The sequence below is a fragment of the Cyclopterus lumpus genome, chromosome 22 (genome assembly GCF_009769545.1).
Source record: "Cyclopterus lumpus isolate fCycLum1 chromosome 22, fCycLum1.pri, whole genome shotgun sequence".
NCBI lineage: Eukaryota > Metazoa > Chordata > Actinopteri > Perciformes > Cyclopteridae > Cyclopterus > Cyclopterus lumpus.
In genome coordinates this window covers 7,452,034-7,469,747 of record NC_046987.1, presented here as the reverse complement: position 1 = coordinate 7,469,747, position 17,714 = coordinate 7,452,034, and the positions used below count along the sequence as shown (strand labels likewise).

The 17,714-nt window shown below is 46.6% G+C and overlaps 1 protein-coding gene across 3 annotated transcripts in view; it reads right to left on the bottom strand.

Annotated features, from left to right (window-relative positions):
* Window positions 1-5,459: 5,459 nt before the first annotated feature.
* The window catches only part of runx3 (RUNX family transcription factor 3), a 47,016-nt gene continuing 34,761 nt past the window's right edge, over window positions 5,460-17,714 (bottom strand). For 2 of the 3 annotated variants that reach the window (XM_034525416.1, XM_034525414.1), the window contains 2 exons: window positions 13,120-13,194; window positions 5,460-8,478 (listed from right to left, as the gene is read on the bottom strand). In XM_034525416.1, the coding sequence (XP_034381307.1) occupies window positions 7,997-8,478; window positions 13,120-13,194 (557 nt within the window). In that variant the 3' untranslated portion in view covers window positions 5,460-7,996. The remainder of the gene's footprint in view (window positions 8,479-13,119; window positions 13,195-17,714) is intronic. The other variant, XM_034525415.1, reaches the window with a different exon arrangement.

Sequence of the window (17,714 nt, the reverse complement as noted above, 5' to 3'; positions counted from 1 at the left end):
CCTTGATCTGATGTATTCTCTTTGCTTTACCTCTCTCTGATCCTCCTCCTCACTGTCATCTCTCAGGAAAACCCCCTCATTACTAGGCCCTGGATGTAAATGTTTCATTTTCCATCCACCCCACAAGTCCTCTTTGTTCCACGGGCCATTTGGCTTGTTGTATTTCAGCACTTAAAAGCAATTATTCCTAAATATGAATGCTCCCCAACCGACGTCTCCAGACACTCAGAGGATACTTTTATTCCTTCATCTTCCTTCTGTGCCTCATGGGCAAAAACAAAAGGAGGATAAATTGAGGTGTCTGGTGTCTGTAGATCAACACACATGAGACATTTCGCTGCATGGAGGGGTGTAAACTCACGCACACACACCTACACACACACACACTCATACCTGATGACATGCCTTTGTCCATGCAGGTGCATGCACAGAGAAGAGAAAAACACACACACACACACACACACACAACTGTTTACTTCACAGGCACACACGGTAAAGAGTGTAAGATGAGCTCCCATTAAGGATGAAAACAAACCAGTGAGTGGGAGGTGTCCCCTGAGGAGCTCCACACTCGCTATAGTGGAATCATGGGAACTGCTTAGCAGAGGCCTGCAGGCCTACACACACACACACACACACACACGCACACACACACACACACACACAGTAGCAGACTGCATATGGAAACCCGCGATCACCTCACCTGTTCAACAATAACAATAGCTGACACTTTATTGGGTGTCAGCAGAAGCTTTTTTTCATTCCGACTTGGCTTCGATTGTCTTGACGGCTCAAAGGGCCAAAATAGCAACGGCAATAAAATCGACTGTGACAGAATGACTCATGGTAGAAGAAAGACGAGGACACACACGTCTTGTGTTGAGTGACACTTGAAAGGATTGGGGAATGTTGTTAATGTTGTCGCTCCAACAGCTTAGAGGCCAGAGGAGGCTGTCGCTCTGCGGCGCGTCGCTGTTCTTTCCTCTGTATCGGTTTCTTCACAGCCGACACGAGCCATAACTGGTGAAAGCTTATTCGTCGGACAGACACAGAACTTGGGGACAAACAATCGAAGCCTTCAAAAGTAGATAGTGGGAACGAGCAAGGAGAGGACGGGGCGAGCTGTTTGTGGCCGCTCGAGTTCCCACGTGATCCAAAACAGACTTGAGCAATCATCCTCGTTTTACTCACCGCTTGCGCACATGGATGAAAAAAAAGGAAGGGAGATAGAAAGATAGAAAGTGTGTATGTGAACCGCCTATTTTGCGTGTTCCCCTGCTTGAGCAGGAAGTGCACAGAGACCTGGTCCGCAGGGATCTCCGTTTCCCCTTCTCGCCGCCTTGCTCCGCCCCCCCAACTCAGGACCCCAATGTGATGGGGGGGAGCCTGGCAGAGAGCTACAGTGTGTGGTGTTTATGTGCTCTCTTTATGCGTTTGTGTGTGTGTGTGTGTGTGTGTGTTAATTTCCTGTTTTATTGAGGAAGCAGTGTTTGCATGTACTGATCGTTATTCAGATTTTCTCTGTGAGAAAAAGAGGACAGGAAAAAAAAGAAGAAGAAAAAGATTCAGTCAATTCTCATGAATCGGTATGGGAAACAACTACCATTGTTTCTGGGAATCTGCCCTCTAGTAGAAAACACATTTTGGTTCACTGGTGCAAATGCAATGACTAAATTATACTTTGAGAAAGCATGTCATTTCATTATTTCAGCCAAAGAAGATTCCTAAAACACTACAAGCTATTATCCTCAAATATCAAATGTTCTTTCTTTCCCTAATTCAATTATGGCCAGATTGGTTAGACACAGCAAGCTGTGGTCATTATGCAACAACACGCCGTCAGGGCATCTAAATGAAAGTTAGCTGCCGTGGTCTTAGCCAGAATACCCTCTAACCATGGTCTGGGCCACAGGTCCACCATGATGTGGTCTGTCGGGTTTCTGCGTATTAATGTATTAAGTCCTTCTTCTGGTTTTAACTCATTTACATGTCTTGGTTTCCGATGACGAGATGAGGATGACTCAGCAGAAGATTGTTCAGAGCGTCGCCCAAGACTTCTCCACACTATTCGGGCCCTTCTTTGTTCGACTGCTACCTTGTCAATAGGGCACTTGTGAAATTCTTTGAATCAATGTTGTATAATCAGAATAACTAGAAACATTTCCCAAGCTAAACGGTCTGAAAAGCTTGATAGAAATAACTTTCTATCGATAAAATAATTTGTCCCAATAGATATTGGTTGATGCTAACAGATAGACATTTATTGAAATAGGTAAAGGTACATTGTAAATAGTAAACATATTTTGTATGTGTATAAATATATATTATTTTGTATTTAATCAATTAACCAATAGTTTCAGCTCTTTTAGTCGTGCCTCCTAAATCTACAGTAACTCTGTGTTTGACAATCTCAGTCTCACACGCGATGGTGACCTTACATTTGCTCTCGAGCGATCCGATAGTGAGACTGTTTCTGCAAGTGCCTCTTGGAAGCTTTCAGAGATCCTCTGGGTCTGGAGCGGGACCGGAGCCCGGGCCCCATGGACAGGCGCTCCACTGTGGGAACTTGGAGCCGCCTGCTTGTATCGTAACACGGAGCGGTCTCTGTAGACCCCGAGCGTGGATGAGAAACTACCTTCACTGGGATCCCGTCTGAACTTTCTCTTTCTTTCTTCGTCCCTCTCCCTCCACAAGCCGCTCCCTGGCAGCGAGGCAGCGCTACAGTCATCAGTGTGAGAACAGTTGCATCACAGCTCTCGTGGTTTCTCTCCCCCCCCCCCCCCCCCCCCCCCCCCCCCCCGGCCCCTGTGTTTCTCGGTCAATCTGTGGGAACCCTGATTTTGGACGGCAGCCTCTGTTCCCACCACCAGTCTGGTTAGAAAATAGACTTCTGGTCGTGTACCAGGCACCCAAACCAAGCCGGTTCTAGCCCGCTCCTTCTCACGGGTTAGGGGGGAGGAGAGGTCAGATGCTGCTGAGGAGGCCCTAATGGGTTTCGTATGCAGGTACCGCAGAAGCGACACGGGATATACGTTCGTGAGAAATGAGAGGGCTTTTAACGATTCTGTGCTCTTTCCAAAACACTCCCTCTCTGTCTGTTTTTCTCGGTGTTCTGCATCTCTTCTTGTCTGTCTCTCATTTGAATGTATAAATAGGGCTTTAATCTATCATCTTTCTGATTAATTGAAGATAAAGTGGTGTCAGGGACAACGCTCGATTTTGTTTTGCGAGAAAAGTCGAGACACTGTGCTGTTCACCAGAACTCATGATTGACTTGCCAAAGTATTTTTTGCCCTCAATGATTCTCATTGTTTTCGATTCCCGTTCCTGTGACGTTCACAATCATGCCCCCAGTTCTCTTTATGTTTCATCCACTTAAAAAGCAATTTTCTCGGTCGTCTTATAAACCAATTCATCATGCCTTTGACTACAATTACATCCAGACAAGCGGCCTCATCCAGGCAAGCGCTTCCCCTCTTTCCTGTAGAGTTACAGTTTTCGGAAGAAGAACAGCATAGCAGGGAACAGAGAGAAGAGGGGGAAGAAAAAAGAAAAATGCACTTCCACGACAAAGACGGAGCCAGATGAGAGCTCCTCTGCTCCCCACATGTGGACGGGAGAGTCGGGTCTCACAGAGTGTGCGAAGACAGCTGGAAAATTCCCTTGAGCCCGGCCTAATTGAAAGCTTATCATCTTCTCTTTGTGCTTCCTGAGCGGTGGGGGATCGGCGGGGAGAGCAAACTCTTGTGATGGGACCTGGAGGAAATAGTTGGTAATGTTTAAGCCGGTGTAGATCTGTCGTACGCTCGCACTGTGAAGTGGAGCTCAGGCTGTCTGGGTGGAGGCTGGTGTGAGATCTGTCGGCAGGGGATTGTGTGTGTGTGTGTGTGTGTGTGTGTGTGTGAGTGTGTGTGTGAGTGTATTGTGCGTGAGTGGAAATGCTTTGAGTGTGCAGAGTTAATTGAATACAGTGTGTATCAAGGCTGCGTGTGTGCCTCCCTTTTCTTTGTTGTCCTGCCAACACTGCCCCCATAGAAGGCCCGGTGCAGACACAGCCGAAGCCATACAGAAAGAAAGAAAGACAGAAAGACAGAAAGAAAGAAAGAAAGAAAGAAAGAAAGGAGGGATAGGTTGAATGAAAGAGGGGATGAAAGGGACGAGGAAGGAGCGTAGATGCACTACAGGAGAGTATAAAGAGGGAGAATAAAAGAGCGACTAATTTGAAGAAGGAAAAACAAAGCGTGTAGAAGTGAAAGCCCCTTTCATGGTTACATCGACAGGTGGCATTAGTTTAAGAGGGAGGGATTGTGGGTATTGTGTGTCAGGTTAACCACATGAGACATCTGAAATCAGGACCACGGCACAAGGTAGCATCTCAAGTGTTAAACCTTATGGCTCGCACTCGAACGGTCCACACAGATGCCATCAGCACCGCATAGATTAACAAGGGCAGGCATCGCTGGTTAAAAGAGGCGGCCGGCATTCCAAACTTCCCTGTATTGTTTCAAACAAGTGACAACTCGCCGACGTGCGCTAACACGGAGGCTGCCAGGGCAGTGTTGGATTCCTGAGCGGCGCTTTATTTACGCTCTGGGTACCACCGCGTTGACAGCCGAGGCATTTTCAAACCCCGGAGTAGTCTGGGTAATTGCCAGCGAGAATCTGGCTAATGGGAGAGAAGAGGATAATTATTAAAGGAGGGGCGGGCTGCCAACGAGCTGCCAATGAACTGCCAGCGTTACGCGATGGATGGCGTGTACCGCACAAGGCTAAAGAAGACAGTGGAAGAACAGAATTTGTTGGATCAGAATGTGCTGGCATGAAATTTGGGTCCCACGAATGTTTATGCCGTTTTTTTATTTTATTTTCCTGCTCGTTTGTCAGCTGACGTGACGGCGTCTGGGATTCTGGAGATGAATTACACCCTGTGCCTCCCTGTTTAATGTTTTCACTCTCAACACCTCCACCCTGTTAAACCATGAGCATTGAATGCAGAAATTAGAGAACTGTTATGGTACGCAATAGTTTTTTATAGTAAAGCGAATAACGTGGAAGAATGTGGCCATAAATGCTGAAGCTAAATCTAATGTGGGTGTGATTTTTCTCAAGAGGACGCCTTTTAAAAGCGGAAAGAAAAATGATGTGTTGTCATAGCTCTCTCCTGGAGTTTCTTTAAACACATATATTTTCTTTGTATTCCCTTTTGTTAAATAAACAGCAGCTGTGAAGACAAAAATGAGACACATGTTTTTTAATTAAAATGATTAAAAACTACATTATCCGCAAACTTTACAAGCACTCGATATGGAAGCATAAACGATGCCATTACATACATAGATGAGATTCTTAAATTAACATATCAGTTTCAGATGTACATGCTTTGAGCTTCAAGAGAAATGAAAGGAGCAAGATGAATTAACATGTTGGTATATGAAAAGGAAAACAATACAGAAGAAATGTAACATTGTGCTCTTTAATCCAATAACAATGACATATAACTCACGTGTACATTTTGGCGCCCTAGTTTTGCATAAAGAATGATATTGGAGATCAATCAAGACTCCGTTTGCCAAACCTCTTTCCCATCATCCTGACAGTATTACAGGCAGTTGTGAAGATCTTTGGTTTTTTTACTTTTTAAGGAACCACACACGTATTACAAAGAACACGCGTGGTTTCTCTAGCTGCATGATTGTTGCCCATAATAAAGAAAGGTACTCTACTCAACTCCAGTGGAGAGAGCATGGAGACATGCTGTTCCTCTAAATCAACGGGAGATAGGAATGAGACATTGTTACTGATGGTTTTTTTTATAAGAAAAAGGGAATTAAGGCAAAGGGTCTTTATTTGAGATCTACAAAACCTTGCATAACTTGTCTTTTTAAAAAAATGTTTTACCTGAGCTGCAAATACAAGCCTTTTTGGATCATTATTCACGTTGAATTCACTTTATCACTTTATCTTTCCGAGTTATGGACACTTGTGGAAGTATTTTTTTAGGAGATATTAGACACCTGATAGCTGCTGCAAATGCCTTCACGCAGCTCATACCCAGAAGATCTGTGCCGGCGTATGAATTATTGGCAGAGCCATGAGCCTCTGGCACCGCTGATCAGTAAATTAGACCAGAAAAGAGAGAATCAGGGCCATAAAGGCTTCAAAGCGCTCACTGATTTGACAGAACAAAGGGACCTGTGCACAACAAGGGAAGTTTTTTTTGCATAACTGCCCTTGGTGCTGGTAAGAAGATACCACTCTGACCCCACCTCCTCCTATCCCTTCATCCTCACACTCTTCCTCCTCCAGGAATAGAGGGATCACATGGTTAACTGCAGGGGAAAGGCCCTCCGGACGGGGGGAATGTGCACACACACACCTGTGGTGCAGGAATGTGTGTGTGTGTCACTAATATCATCATTAATTACTTGGCGAAGGATTTGTTCAAAGGACACTTAAAGTGTGTTCAGCAGATCAAGTGAAGGAATATTTTAGTTAGGAAGAGTTTCAGATATTTGTAAATACATAACCCCCCAAAAAGAAGAGAAATTAAAATTCAAACATAGTGCAAAAATTAAGCGAATGGCTTATTTAGCGCAGGAAGGCAATTAGGAAATCGTTTAAAGGATTAGGGCTCTAGATACACCATCTCACGAACAGAATCTGTTGGGCGTGGTTCATAAGGAATAAAGGTTTTTAGTGCATCAAAGCTACATTGGAAGACAAAATAATTACATTAAAGTTTTTTTTTTTTATAATTTAGTAGCAATATATTACACAGATTCCAAATTTATACTTAACAACAAAATAAGGCATATGCACTGTATATATATTTATTTATATATTTATATATATATATATATATATATATATATATATATATATATATATATATATATATATATATAAAGGAAAAGGTAGAGAGAAATGCTTAAGGATTTTGGGTATATGCGTACATTTCCTCACAATTTGGCTCAAATAAATATCAAAAGTAAACCGTGTCATCCAGTTCAAAAATACCAGACTCAAACTCTTCTTTCTTTTTTTTTCTTTTTTTTTTCAGAAAAGGGCTTGGGTAAGAAATGTAAGGAAAAAGTAAAAGAGTAGACACAACAGGACTGAAATATTCCTGCAGGAAAAAAAAGAGACCAATAAATACCCCTCTGCGTTAGTCTTTTACATTCCTCAAAAACATCCGCCATTGTCCTGTCGCACTGATGACACAGCAGAGGAGAATTCATTTCTTAAACATGTCAGTCCTTTACGGATCAAAAAGGCTCTTCTCTCAACATCCACTGTACACCCGTAGCACCGGAGGCTAATGTGTCCATTTAGATAATAAATTAGGCAATGAAGGTACTGCACGAGAGCCGTGAGTACATGAAACAGACCTGGGTGCAACTGAAGAGGTTTTCACAACTGACACAATATTCAACTCTGATAGAATCTGATTGCCACAGCAGTGCAAGCCGCACCTCACAAAGGATGTCGGAGTCACTCGGGGAGGCATCGGAAACATCGGACTGCTCTTCTCCTCGGTCTGAACGAGTGTCTGCTGTGGTTTTCCAGTTCATCAGCTGTACCGATTGATCAAACCGCCATTGTCTTTTGTTCTTTTGTCTTTTACTGAGTACCTGTTTACCTCAGGCAAATGATCCTGAAATGGGACTATGGCTTCTCTGGTTTTACCAACATCTATTTACAGTTTCAAGCGAACATCTTCATAACTTATATGGCTTTTGTAGTCCTTTTTTCTTCTTTAAGAGGACCTGTTTTAGCACAGTGCAGCAATACACAGAAGTCTTGAGAGAGTTGGTAAAACAGAGAAAGTCTTTGGAGCGAGTGCCGGAGAACTAAAAGACAAACATGCAGCATTTCTATTTATTAAATTTTTTTTGCTTCTTTTTTTTGGGGCTTTCAGTGTTTTTTTGTTCATCATCATCTTTACTTTTCCTCCCTCACCTCTCCTGCACCCTGTGATTGTCTAGCCGTCTGTCAGTCAGTAAGGCCTCCAGACGGACTCATCCAAGCGGCCCGAGGCGCTCATGGCAGTGGGGGAGTTGCTGTGGCTGCCGTCGGCCTCCACGCCCTCGCTCTGGTTGTTCAGGCCCGGGTTCATCAGGCTGTTGGTCCCTCCGGGGCCCGTGGCCCCCGAGCAGGACAGCAGGCGGGTGGGGGAGCGCTCGCCCCCAGTGTTCCCCGGCGCCACCATGGAGAACTGGTAGGATCCAGAGCCCGTGCCGTAATACAGGTAGGAGTTGGACTGGAAGTTCTGGCTTTGGTTGTTTGAGTAGGGTGGCGGCAGATAGGTGTGATATCTAGAGGAGGCTGACATGCTGAGGCCGCTGATGCCGCTGCTGGAGGTGTTGGTGGAGTAAGGGAAGGCCCCCGGGTAGTGCATGCGAGGGTCTGAGAAGCGGGGGTCCGTCAGCGGCGACAGAGACGGGAAGCTGGTCCTCTGGTTGAAGAGGTCTGTAGTCCCTGTAGGCATAAAGAAAGAAGCAAAAGGTTGGGAAGAGTCAACCGATATTCAGACGTGAATTAAAACTGCTGCTGCGATTATGAAACAATTCTCAATTTCTATTATTATTCCCCCCCCCAAAAAAAAGCCCCCCATCGCCAGCAAATCTCTCCCAACCCCCAATTCCGAGCTTGGATTTCCTGCGATACGTCTGTTCATTGCTCAAAGTAATGAACTGAGACATTTTTTGCTTAATAACAGTCATCAAGCACTGACAGCCCATCATCCCACAGTCCCGTGCACAGGACTGATATGAACAGGCCCCCTCGCCACATCCCTCAAACCGCCCCTTCAAAAGGAGAGCAACGTACGTTACTTTGTCTCTCCCGGAGCAATGAAAAGAGGCATTGTCGGTTCTGTGGGGTGTTTTGTATAAACACCGATGGCTTGTTGCTCTGATGTGCAACTCATAAATCATAGTTGGAGGCAGACGGTCCCAATCGAAGGCAGTCGGGGAGACAAGAAAAAAGGAAAAAGGAAAACCCGAATAGAAAACAAAACTAGAAACAAGAGTGTGTTTCTACGTGAATATCCTCCATTCTAATGGGTATCACAGTCCAAGACCTGTCAGAGTTAACTGCTAGGTGTAATCTCACAGGTAACAGAGCACCGTGAACCCAGCTGTTCGGACTTCAATTTCACTGCACACTCACTAATTTACTCAGCTGACAAAGGGGGAAAAAGAAAAATCGCTCCAGGGTTTGACTTGGCAGTTTGCTTTTTCTAAAATATCGGGCCGTGACTGTCAAAAACGTAGTAACTCATAGGAACCCATTCACAGTTCTGCAGTCGTGTGGGATAGCCACGTTTGCTGTCGTATGTAACTTAGAAGGTATTATCTTTTATCGCTTCTTCATCTATTCTTTCTGCTTCCACCAATTGCACCACATTACAATGATCGCTTTGTGGTGTGACAAGTTAGACGTGTCGTGTCTTGAGGGTTAGGGGGTGCTCATGCTCATGACACTCAAGATATATTTTTGAAGAATAAACGCTCATAAACTTTAAATGCCCTGAACCTGGTTGTACAGTATGAGTTCCTGTCAGCACACACACACTTCTCCTTCCACACCTGCTGCTTGTAACCACACACACACACACACACACACACAATCACACACACACACACACACAATCACACACACACACACACACACACACACACACACACACACACACACACACACACCTCCGTCCATGGTCATTTGTTTGTCCGCGTGCGGCATTCATGGGTGCACATGACTGCAAGTGTAAAATGTGGATTTGGATGGCAGAGAAAAGAGAGCTTGTATTTGTGAAAAAGCAAGCGCTTGCACGCCATCGCCCCGAGGGAGAGAATGCCAAACTTGCGTGCCACAGTCTTGTTGAAATGTCTTTTCCCTATGTCTGGAGAACTGGGTCCATTTTCAGCTGCAAAAAAAAACAACTGTTCCTTTGCAATTTCCATGGCCCATGCTATCCTCTTTTTTTTTTTTTGCAACAACACACTTCTGCAGTTGAATTTCCTCTTCTTTTTGGGATGAGGGAGTTTGGTGGTGGTGGGGGGGCTGTTTCTTTTTCCAGAGTCTACCCGGCACCGGAGTCGGGCTCCATATCTAATTTCACGCAAGGAAAATCCGAGCCTTCAGCTGCTGTTGATTCGGGTGAAGTGGAGTCGGCCCACTAATTCCTACCGGACTCACTTGCTCTCTCTCTCTCTCTCTCTCTCTCTCTCTCTCTGTCTGTACTAAATGTAGGTGGGGGAGGGGAGGGGTTGGCGTGGGGACTCGATGGCTCTGGCTGCCGCGGGCCCACCCCGCTTATGATCTCCATTTAATTGGAGCCGGTGGAAACGTGTTGGCTAAACTGCGGTGGGGATCGACTCCTGTGTTCTGTCAGGGGAAACTGGACTGGACACTTATCACAACACCTTAATGGGCTTGTGCCGTATCAAGCAGTTGGCTCTGCGCCAGGAGGAGCCTGCTACCACCTTAAAACTCTCTCCAGTACAGTAGCTCCCTCTGGAGGAGAGGGCTGAACAAACTGTTTTGTAATTGAGAAGCAGAGTTTCGGAGTCTGCTTTTCCTCTTCCTTAACCATGTTGCATACCTTACTGCGTCCCCACCCTCCCCCACCCAGTATAAGTACAGGCCTCGCTGTTGTGGCTGTGGTAACGGTGGTGTATCTTTGGCAGAGAGGGTCTTCCTGACCGAGCCTCGTAGTAGCTGCCTGTAACCTCTGCGGCCCAAAACCACACATGATCTCCATTAGGCTCATCTGAAACGTGTTGACTAAATTGCAGGGACAGGAGAGGGGATGGACCCCAGAGGGCTAGCTGGCACGGTCTGCTGTCTGTGATGTTCCCAGTCTACATAGCGGGTAGCTGGGAATTGGGGCTTTTATAGAGAACATAGTGTTCCACTGCTCCCTTTCCTCCTCTAGCTCTCGAGCACAGCGCCACGCACTTATTTTAATTCTGCAACACCAAGGGTGGAGTCGTCCTCCTCCTTTCTGCTCAGCTCAAGAAGTCCACTAGTCCACAGTCAAGCGTGTAACCCAGATACGAGCGGAGGTTTTGCCTCATTTGCGTATGGGAGAAACTGATTTTGGTTGTTAACATAAGGGCAAGTTTGAGGCGGTCATGTCTGTGTGCGTCATAGTGCGCGGAGTTAGATGTGTGTGTGTGTGTGTGTGTGTGTGTGTGTCTGTGTCTGTGTCTGTGTCTGTCTCTGTGTCTCTGTGTGTGTGTGTGTGTGTGTGTGTGTGTGTGCGCGCACGTCCGCATGTGGTGGACCTGGCGATGGGGAGATGCAAATACAGGCGCTCACCTGTGAAATGTTTACTCAGGCTTGATGCAAACTGTGACGGCCGGCGCCCAGGGAATGGTGTCTCAGTCAAATAAGTGGAGGGGAGGAAACGAGAGAGGCCCCGTCCGGCTACGCACACGGTGCGCTGAGATTGTTTTCCTCGTGCGATCACCGGAGAAGCGCGGGCAGCTCCTCTCCGAACCGGAGCGGCGACTCTTTGATTTACTGACTGGTTTGGGCGGTTTTCGAACGCCAAGAGGATGAGCGATTATTGTTGATTAACAGGGCGATGATGACAAGGCAACTCAATGCCCTAGTAGAGCTGCAGCGCGGGGCCAAATAATAGGAGACCCAAATGAACACAAATGATCTCCAGGTGTTTATTTAAGCGCCACGGCTTTGAGGCCGGAGCATCATGTCGAATGCAAATGATAATCACCTCTGTACTGTGGCACCATGGTCAACAGCCCCAAAGCCTCATCCATGTTGGGCCTTTTATCATGTGAGCACAGAGGATTTTGCATGTCGCCGACTTGTGACATGCAATACAAGCCAGGGTAAAGGAGGTTTGTGATTATAAAAAGAAACCTGAGATTTTCCTAATGCGTCGACACACAAGGTGGCGTGATTAATACATTTGTTTGTTAAGTAAATTATTTTCTATGAGAGATATGATACTTCCTCTTGAAGCCGCTGACGCAATGTGTGTTTTGCTGACCCTAGACTGTGTGTACTGTTATTGTAAGGATAAAGGCATTTGACTACAAGTAGCATCAACATTTATTACACTGTCTTACATCTCGGCCACGTTTTGACCCGGACATGTGCTTTTACTATCCATCGCGGTCGATCACATTTTTTCACACCATCGTGAATGTCTTGCTCTGCAGTGAAACTCTTGCTAGAAAATGCCTCGCACAAGCAGTAACACATGTAAATATGTACTTCCCATATCTCGGTACTCTGCTTCAGGCGTTTTTTTTTTTTTGCTGAACGCAGAAAGGAGCTCCTTGGGCTCGTTGAGCCAAATCCAAACGTTTGAATTTTTTTATTCTTTCAACTTTATGTGTGTGTGTGTGTGTGTGTGTGTGTGTGTGTGTGTGTGTGTGCATCCTCAGACGATGACTCACCACGTCTAGTGTGGTGTGGTGGTTTCCGGGTAGGGGACGGGTAGGGGACAGATAGGAGACGGTGGCGGCTGTTGGACAGCAGCAATGATACAAATCGCCAAGAAACAAATGAAAGAAAGAGGGCGTGTGAGAGAAGGAAGAAGAAGGCACGATGGTGGCGTTTTAGGAATATTCCGGGGTGTAGTAGTGCCCTCCGGGCAAAACGAAACAGACTCCAAAATTGTCACACTGCCAGTCTTACCCGCCTCTCCTATTGTTTGCTTTCATTTTAAAAGCTGATGGAACGTCTTAGAGTCAGTTTGAGTGTACCTTAGAAAAAGGTGTGAAAACGTTTGCAGTGCACAGAGCCTCAATTATCTCCTGTATTTCTCAAGCTTGTTTGCTCGCACTTGGTAATTAAGGCCACTGCTGGCTCGTGACCTCACCCCTCGATGCCGCTCTTTGATTGGGCCACGCATGATGATTATGCCTCTGCAACTAACGAGCACGCTTCAAAAAACACTTTCTCACAGACACACAAACAAAGAAAAGATCCGCATACGAATGCACTTCACATTCGATTTGCTGTCATATTGGGACAGCTGAGCTTTACTCGAGGAAAAAGGTGAAAGGAGAGGCTTTAAAAGAGTTGCCAAAAGCATACAGGTACACAGACGTCAGGAAGAAGGGCATTGCAGTGTCTCACCTGGCCATGGTCTCAGGTCCTCTTCCACCTTGCATGTCTTCAGAGCGGGGGTGTCCATTTGCTCCTGCCACAGGGCTGGTGTAACACACAATATTAACAATAGGTGAGCACTAGGATCTGCTTATTAGGAATAAGTCAGTGGAGTTTGTGCAGGAATGCAAAATCTTTCTTGTGGAACTCAGAGAAAATGTGCGGGTTGTACTGTATATGTGAACAGGGTGAGGAAGTCACTGCCTGCACCATAGAAATCTCAAGCACGATCCAAAAACACCTCACCGTGACAGACTTGTCAAAACGGTCTTGACATCTGTCGGCTGGGAGATGTGTCTTCCTGTCACAGGTTGGCCTCTGCTGACTGAGCAGCGAGGATTGGGAAAGAGGAGGGGCGGTTTTTTCTCACCAGAGTGAGACCAGGGCCTGGAAAAACATGCTCGATGGGTGCATGGGAGATATTTTTGGGTCTTTCAGGCGAGACACTGTGAAGCGCAGGACACTCACTGGCCTGTCCAGCCGAGCTGTCAGGAAGCGAAGGAGGGTCGCGGACCTGCTGGCCCGACGCGTGGGACCCTGCTTCACACTCCACGGCCACACCGCAAGAGGGCTGACACAAACGGGGCGCTGTTTGCTCTCAGGTCTGAGACGGTGCAGTTGTTACACGGCTACTAGCACGGACCTCTGTGGACACGGGCAGTCTCAGTCTGCAAGCCTCTGAACACGGTTCCATATTGTGGCAAAGCTTCTTTTCCTCAAAGGCGTATCAGCGTTGAAGAAGACCAAAACCTGCATATTATAGAAGCAACTTTTTTTTACCCGTGGTGCTCTGCTTTTTAACGACACGCAGCAGTCAGCCATGTGGTATCACTATGACTCTATATGCCCTTCGCTGTTGAGATACGCAATATAGTAAACTCCTAACCTCCTGTAGTGGCAATTAGGATGGAGAAGGATGCCAGAAGCAGAGAAGTGGGGTGTGGGGGGTGTAGCGCTGGGCGGTTCACCTATAGCCGCACTGGGCTCCGCATGTGTAAGATCTATGCTTCCCCTGGAGCTCCTCCACTTCCTCTGCAAAGACCCAAATCAGCACTCAGTCACCGAGAGGTCCCGCACTATACCTCACAATGGCAAATTCTTACACATAAATGGCCGTATTCAGAAAGGCTCGCAAGCAGCTGGTGCGATTCGCTCAAGAAAATAAACATTTCCTTCAAATATTTTGATTGGCCAGCAGACAACGTCAATACCAGAGGCACAGATTACCCCTGTTAATAAGAGGGCCGGCTCCCCCTGGGCGGAGCCAAGGAGCGGGGCGGCGCCGGGGCAGAGGCCGCGACTGCGTCACTAATAAGCAGCTTTGGGGTGGTGCCAGCCAGAGTTTTTTTTTGGGGGGGGAGGATACAAATAAACACATGCACTGCTTTTGAAGTGCATGTGTAGATGAAAGGGCTGGCTGAGAAGACATTTGCGCCAAAATGGCGTCCGTCCTCGTGACTCCGGATCCAGCAACGCCTCTGAGACATGTAAAGCGCTTGCTGTAATGAAGCGTGTCATTGAGACACAGTGAATGCCGGTCCTTGTGCTGGCTTCCTGTTTCGCTTAGGCCTTAGGCGTCGCAACGGGGAGAGAATGTGAGAGAGCAGGCAGGACAGAAAGAAAGACGCCAGCGAGGGAAGGAGGGAGTAAGGGAGCGTGTTAGAGAGGGGAGGAACACGGCCTTGGCTCAGCTATGTGGGACATTTGATATGTCTTTTGAGCCCTCACTTATAACGTGAGCAAAAACAAACACATGGGGCTGAAAAATCCTATGTTCTCTTTCAGAGCTCGTCGTCCTCCCACCCTTCCCCTCTCCACAGACTCAATAGAGACTGTTCATGGCACACATGTAGTTTCTGTAATTGCTGAAATGTAAAACTCAGCCGGACTCTGATGTGAAATTATAACTTACACAAACAGTTGAGTCTGGTAAAAAGCAACTTGCTCTCACTTCTCTTTTTCTTTCTTTCTTTTTTTTTTTTTTCGCCAAGGAGGCGGCTTCAAAAGATTTTTTTTTTTGGGGTCGAAGAACAAAAACATTTTCAGTTTGAATTATTCATTTCAGGGTCACAAAAAGAGAGTAACCACAAGTGAAGCTTTCAGGCACCATAACAAATAAACTCTGCAGCAGCCATTGACATATTATGTAAATAGTGGAGTGCAGAAGTAAAAGTGTCCAAAGGACTGGTCCAGATTCCGGCTCCAGATTCCTGCTCCTTTTGGTTGTATTGGCCTCAGAGGGCCAGCTTCCTGCTTGGGTTTGGCAGAAATCAGCATGAAACCCATCTAGCGTGACGGCTCTACTCTAAAGTCCATACCACAGCTACCTGACGGTGCTAATTTCCTGTCTCGCACTGGCTTCTAATTGGCTGATCATGTCATTCTGGATGTGTGAATTAGTGTGAGCCTCTCGGCCGCGGCGGTAGCAGAGTGCCGCCTCGAACCTGGGGGGGCCGGCCGGCTTGTTTATGTGGTGTAAACAGTGTGGTCACTGTGGCGGGAGGGGCACGGCTGCATCGGGCTGGTCCTGCAGCAAACGGGACTTTCTCAAGTTAAGTCCAGCCCAGGGCCCGAACACGCTGGACAACAGGGCCTGAGCACAGCTGTGGCAGATGTGTGCCAGCTGTGCAGGAGGAAGCCAGAGGTACCAACACTTGTAGAAAAGGTTTGCTTGCAGGACTTTTTTTTATTTCTGCAAGATACTACTGACCTTTTTGTATTAACTATCACCACATGCGTCACACAATCAAACAGACTTCTGGGCCCTCATCAAAGCATCGAGCACTTGACTTGATGGCGGAACGCTATGCTAGTATACGATACTCATCTTCAGAGAGGAACACACAGGTGTTGGAACAAATAACATGTTGAATGATACCGCCTCAAAAGTGCCGGGACTTTTTTTATTTGGATGATTCAATTGATACTTTATTCACCCCCCCTCCCACCTCCCTCTCACTGTTAAAAGCCATTTAAGTTAAAGGAGCTGCTTTCGTCTGGGCTGTCTGTTAGAGGCTGTGCCAGGGGCTTGTTGAGTTGTGTCTGCATTTAAAATGGAACGAGGTAAAACTGGAATCTTTGAAGAAAATCTAATTTTTCTATCATCGGTTTGGCTTTCCTTCGAGCGTGGAAAGAGCTGTGTATTATAAACGCAATGTCACAGTTAGAAGTTAAAGGACAAACTCCACTCTGTATGAGAGCAAGGACAGAAGAAGAATAAAAACTGCCACCCACATACACATAGTATACACCTCGCTTGAGGTTTTGAAAACCAGAATAACAATTTAGTACTTAATTGTCAGCGTGTCAGATTTGCTTCACTGCATTAGTGGAACCACGCATTTTGAACCACACACACACACACACACACACACACACACACACACACTCACGCTCCCTCCGCCCTTCGCTGAGAATCATTCCACATGTCTAGCAGGCCCACCTGTGGCCACAGGAGAACAAAAACAAGCAGCGAATGCAGCGTGCAGGATTCCTGTCACTGCATGCACTGTAATGAGCTCTTAATTACCCTGTCTGTCTGAGGCACTAGCGGAGAACTTGCAACACTAGCACACAATCGTGTGTGTGTGTGCGTGTGTGTTTTGTATTTTTAATGTGCCTATGGTGCAATGGAGATTTAGGAATCCAAGGTAGCATTGAGCAGATGTCTGGAGACGTGTCCTGTTGACAAGAAAACTGAGACAGTGTTTCATTGCTCAGACAACAATATGGAGCAAGGAGGCTTTAGGAGGAGATGACACGGTCTTATTTTTGTTATTTTTTTAGCCGTCTTCAAAAAGGAGAAACGCACGTTTCCAGCCCCCGGGATAATGGAACACATCTTTTGTAACGGCGAGGCGGGAATCCATGTAATTATAACATGTTGCTGGGAGATCTATCACCCAGCAATTCCCAAACAAACAGGCCCCGGGATTTAACGTATCTGCAAAATACAACAGCGTCTGGCAGGGCAGCCAAAAGCAGAGACGTGTGTGCCGTTGATATGTAAACACCTCGCTGTGTCTCTGAATTGGATTCATTACAACAAGTCTATTTATGTTTGAGCTTCGCTTCTAATACTGCGGTGGTGTTGTCCGCACGTGATCTCTACATGTACGGGGAGCGCCCGGTGCGACGAGGTGGGAGGGATAAGGGCCCTCTGCTCTGTTATTTAATTATTTTACCGCTCCTGCCCTGCGGTATGCCGTCATGATGGTAATACCACAGATTAAGGTGTGTGGTTTTTACTGCCCTTCCCCTCGTCTGTCTCACACACTTCTCGTAGGCGGCCTCCAGTCACTGGCAGCTGTAGTGTCAAGCTCAAGGCCTTTATTGTCTCTGACAGCTCCAAGTAATGTTAAAGTATTGTGTCTGCTCGCGGTGTATGTACTGTACGTGTGTGTGTGTGTGTGTGTGTGTGTGTGTGTGTGTGTTGCACCATTGCAGCCCTTTGAAGCCTGTGACGCTTTAATTCTCGCCTTAATCCTGTGCGAGGCAGACAAGAGCAGAGCAAAGAGCTCCTCTTCGTCTGCTGTCTGGACCAAGTCTGTACCCCCCCCCCCCCG